The sequence below is a fragment of the Egretta garzetta genome, unplaced genomic scaffold, assembly GCF_000687185.1.
Source record: "Egretta garzetta isolate BGI_Z169 unplaced genomic scaffold, ASM68718v1 scaffold62, whole genome shotgun sequence".
Classification (NCBI taxonomy): domain Eukaryota; kingdom Metazoa; phylum Chordata; class Aves; order Pelecaniformes; family Ardeidae; genus Egretta; species Egretta garzetta.
In genome coordinates, this window is record NW_009258947.1 from 4,796,738 (window position 1) to 4,800,321 (window position 3,584).

The 3,584-nt window shown below is 44.6% G+C and overlaps 1 protein-coding gene across 1 annotated transcript in view; it reads left to right on the forward strand.

Moving 5' to 3' along the window:
- The first annotated feature begins 680 nt into the window (after positions 1-680).
- SOX11 (SRY-box transcription factor 11) overlaps positions 681-3,584 on the forward strand; it is a 25,294-nt gene continuing 22,390 nt past the window's right edge. Inside the window, exon 1 of the mRNA XM_009634258.2 lies at positions 681-692. Coding sequence (XP_009632553.2) covers positions 681-692 — 12 coding nt within the window. The remainder of the gene's footprint in view (positions 693-3,584) is intronic.

A 3,584-nucleotide genomic window follows, 5' to 3' on the forward strand; every position in this document is an offset into this window, starting at 1 on the left:
CCTGGGAAGGAAGATTCACCAAATCTGAAAAAGCACAGCCAGTGTGCCTTTTCACTCTATTACCCTGCGTTAGCTAACACGAGGTAAGACCACGGCTTATTTTTACCTTATGACTGCAAGACTCAAGGAACTTACATTTATTGCAGAAAAGATCCCTATGAAATGCGCCTGTGATCTAACCTCGGCTGTGACCCCTCCCTTCAGAATTCATCATATGTTTCCTGTTAAGACAAAACTCTCTTGACACTGTAATTCTTTCTCCCTCCATTTTGGATCTGTAGCCTGTGATTGAAACCACTTCCCACACCTTGCAGAAGGTGCGTAACTCCAGTTTTCCCACACGTTCCCTATGCAAAGCCATTTTGGGCTCTCCAGACAAAAATCTGCAGCACAATTCAGAACAGGCCCAAAATACATAACCGAGAGAACACTGCACTCATAATACTATTTGTCTTCAGACTTAGCACAGTAAAAATCCTGGCTTTTCATTTATTTAAATCGAACACAGACAGCAGGCACTATATGGAGAGGGAATATCCTCTACTGTTTCTAACAGTTTCTTCTACAACGAACTTTTTTTTTCCCCCGTATTTAATTCTTGTTTGGTAGCCAAAATCTTGCAAGAACAGCATAAGGTCAGTCTCTTAAAAAGATGGATCACTTTATCCTTTTAAGCACCCATGGAGGCAGAGGTAAGCACATAGGGCCGCATTCCGAGGACCTCTATTCCTGCGTGAAGCCTTTTCTGCTGGCCAGCTTCAGGCCTTTGGAGGCATCTCGCCAGCCTCTAGACTCGGAGACCTCTCAGAGACCTCAGTGCTTTCACGGACATTATATATTTACGCTGCACTGCGCTCAGGTTAACATCTCCCCCCCACCCCGAACTGGAGTGCTAGGAAGACCCATGTACACGCAGACCAGCAAAACCAGCCTCCATCCAAGGGGGCAGGCATTAAGCGCTCTCCTGAATCCTGTTTTACCTGTTTTCTCCTACTTTCTGGGGTAGCCCAGCCTTCTATTGACCTAGATAATGGAAAGATGATTAGGCATTTGAATTTCAAAAGAACGAGTGGTGGGCTGTTAGCTCTAACTGCTGCGCCCTAATAGGAATATACACGGCACGCACACATACAATTATTGAACTGCTTTTAGAACAGTAAATTATTTCATTTTAACAGTAATATCTACTTATTCATGTACATGTTTTAATCAGATTCCTAAAATCCTCAAGATGATTTTTTTTCTTGAGTGTGGCTATTATTTATCAGTCTGTTTTCAGCTTCATTATCTTCCTAGCACTACCCTTCAAAATAAAACAAAAAACAATCAGAACATAACATTAACAGGCATGAGAAAACAGTAATGCTGTTTATATTTAAAAGATCACTGAGGAAAAATTGAAATGGTGCCAAGACACTTCAGAAAATGAGATATACGAGAAAAATAGAAAAAAAGGGATTTAGGAAAGTTATGTGATGCCCGTACTATTAAGCTGCTTCTTCACAGGGACACACATGAAGGAGCAGAAACACCCCAGACAAAATCTGTTGTAACCACGGTGGCTTCAATCTACACCAAACCTTTATTAAAAATGATCTCTCCTGATCTTAACGTGTTAAACACCAGATTATGGCATTCTGGTGGATGGACTTCCAAGTCACCAAAATGTCTTATCGATATTGATTATATGGCTTCCATTGGAAGTGACTGAAAACTTTCCGAAACAGTTCATGGCTCTTAGAAAATGCTGATTTGACAAAATAGCAGTATTTTAGGAGAAGTCATTGTTTTGATTTGTTTCACAGGAAATCAAGGAAACATTCAATTTTCATTTCATCAGCTTGAATTTTATGCTATTCTATGACATAATGAAATCTTCCACAGAAGTTGAAACACCGACAACAAATTAGAACATTTTGATGTGTTTCATTTTGCAAAGCTACCCCATTACTTCTATCTGAATTCAAAATGCATGTAAAAACCTCAGAATTTCTCACAGGGGCAAATTTTTTTTTTTTTTGGTAATCTGAATACTGATATTTACAGAAAAATAGTAAGAAATGGGATTAACAAAGACGCTCGGTATCCTGGTATCGTTTTAGTAAGAGAGTCCCAGCAGCAGTAAAGCTGCCTTCCCTGGAGGCAGCCAGCCAGCTATGTATCTCCAGAGACTCCTGTCCACACCATCATTACGAGAATCACACTCTCACCCTCTCAGAAACCCTTGCCACACAGAGGGCTCTACAGCACGCCCAATCTGAGCGAGCCCTCACCAGGATGGGTCAAAAAGCACCAAATTCATGGCCCTCTTGGAAGGAATGCTCTGCCCTGCCAACAGCCTCATCAGAGACCGCAGCTGCGGCACGAACTCGGGCACTCCCAAAGGTACTGCACCCTCTCCTCATGTGGTTTCTCTAAATTGTAATGTTTTCTGACAGGCTGAGAACCCTGCCAGGCAAATTTTCCATTTTACATCCTATCTCCCAAAGGATAAGCATTATTATGGGGCTAGACTGTGCCACCAGGTGCAATCGCAAGGAGAGAGAAGGTGGCAGCAAGCCTCAGAGGAAAAATCCCCCCTGGGGGCACTCATAGAGAGGCAGAGCGGTATTTTTCAAAATACATCTTTGCAATGAAGTAACTGAACCTTCTTAAGCTATGCCCTTTCCTTTCCCTCTATTCTGTACACCCAGCCTGGGTCAGCCAGGGGAAGCGACGCAACACGAAGTATCTGCCCCTTGTCTACTCCTTCAAACTCCTCCTGACTCCTCACAAGCGCAGCTGAGCCCCAGTGGCCCTAATGTATCCATAAAGCTAAAAGAAGTGAGTGACTCTTGGGGTTTTTTTTTGTTCCTGTGACAGCACTAGTCACTCTGCAGCCCTATGATATCATAGTCACATCATCCAAACACAGTAATATCGCTGTGGTCTGAGCAAAATGAACCGCTGCGCTAATTAGAGGATGATGTACCAGGGGACCTGGTGCCCCATTAGCACCAGTTCATAGGATGTGCTCTGACAGAGGAGAGGCTATGCCAGGGCTCATCCCTCTCACTGCCATCATCTCCGCATCCAGCCAGCAACCATCACAAAACTTACTAAACTTTTGTCCTGCTAATAACTGTAAACGGTAGCTAGAAAAACACAAAGGGACCCACAGAACAGTGTGGGAATTCATTTTCAGCACAGGTTTTGCAAAGCAAAATGACCACAGATGAGTACACCGTCGGCTCTGGATTTCATAAATGCTGCGATGGAAACTAACATGGTATTATCCGGAATAGCTGCATCTGCTACTGGTGTTCTGCAATATTCACAACACTGTTGAGTAACTGGATGCTTTCTGGAAAACAAACAAAAAATCAGCACTGTTAGATGCTTTCTGCAAGTTTTCACCCCTCGCTCTGGAGAAACTGCCTTTATCCCCTGCCTACGCCACGCGGGAAATGCCTCCAGGTGGGTGCCACGACCTCCCTTACCCGGCTCACCTCCTGCGGGCGGCCTGGGCCTTCCCCGGGGGGCAGGGGCATTTCCCCCCCGCCCCGGGCGGGCCGCCCGTGCCGGCCCAGCCCCGAGGAGCAGCG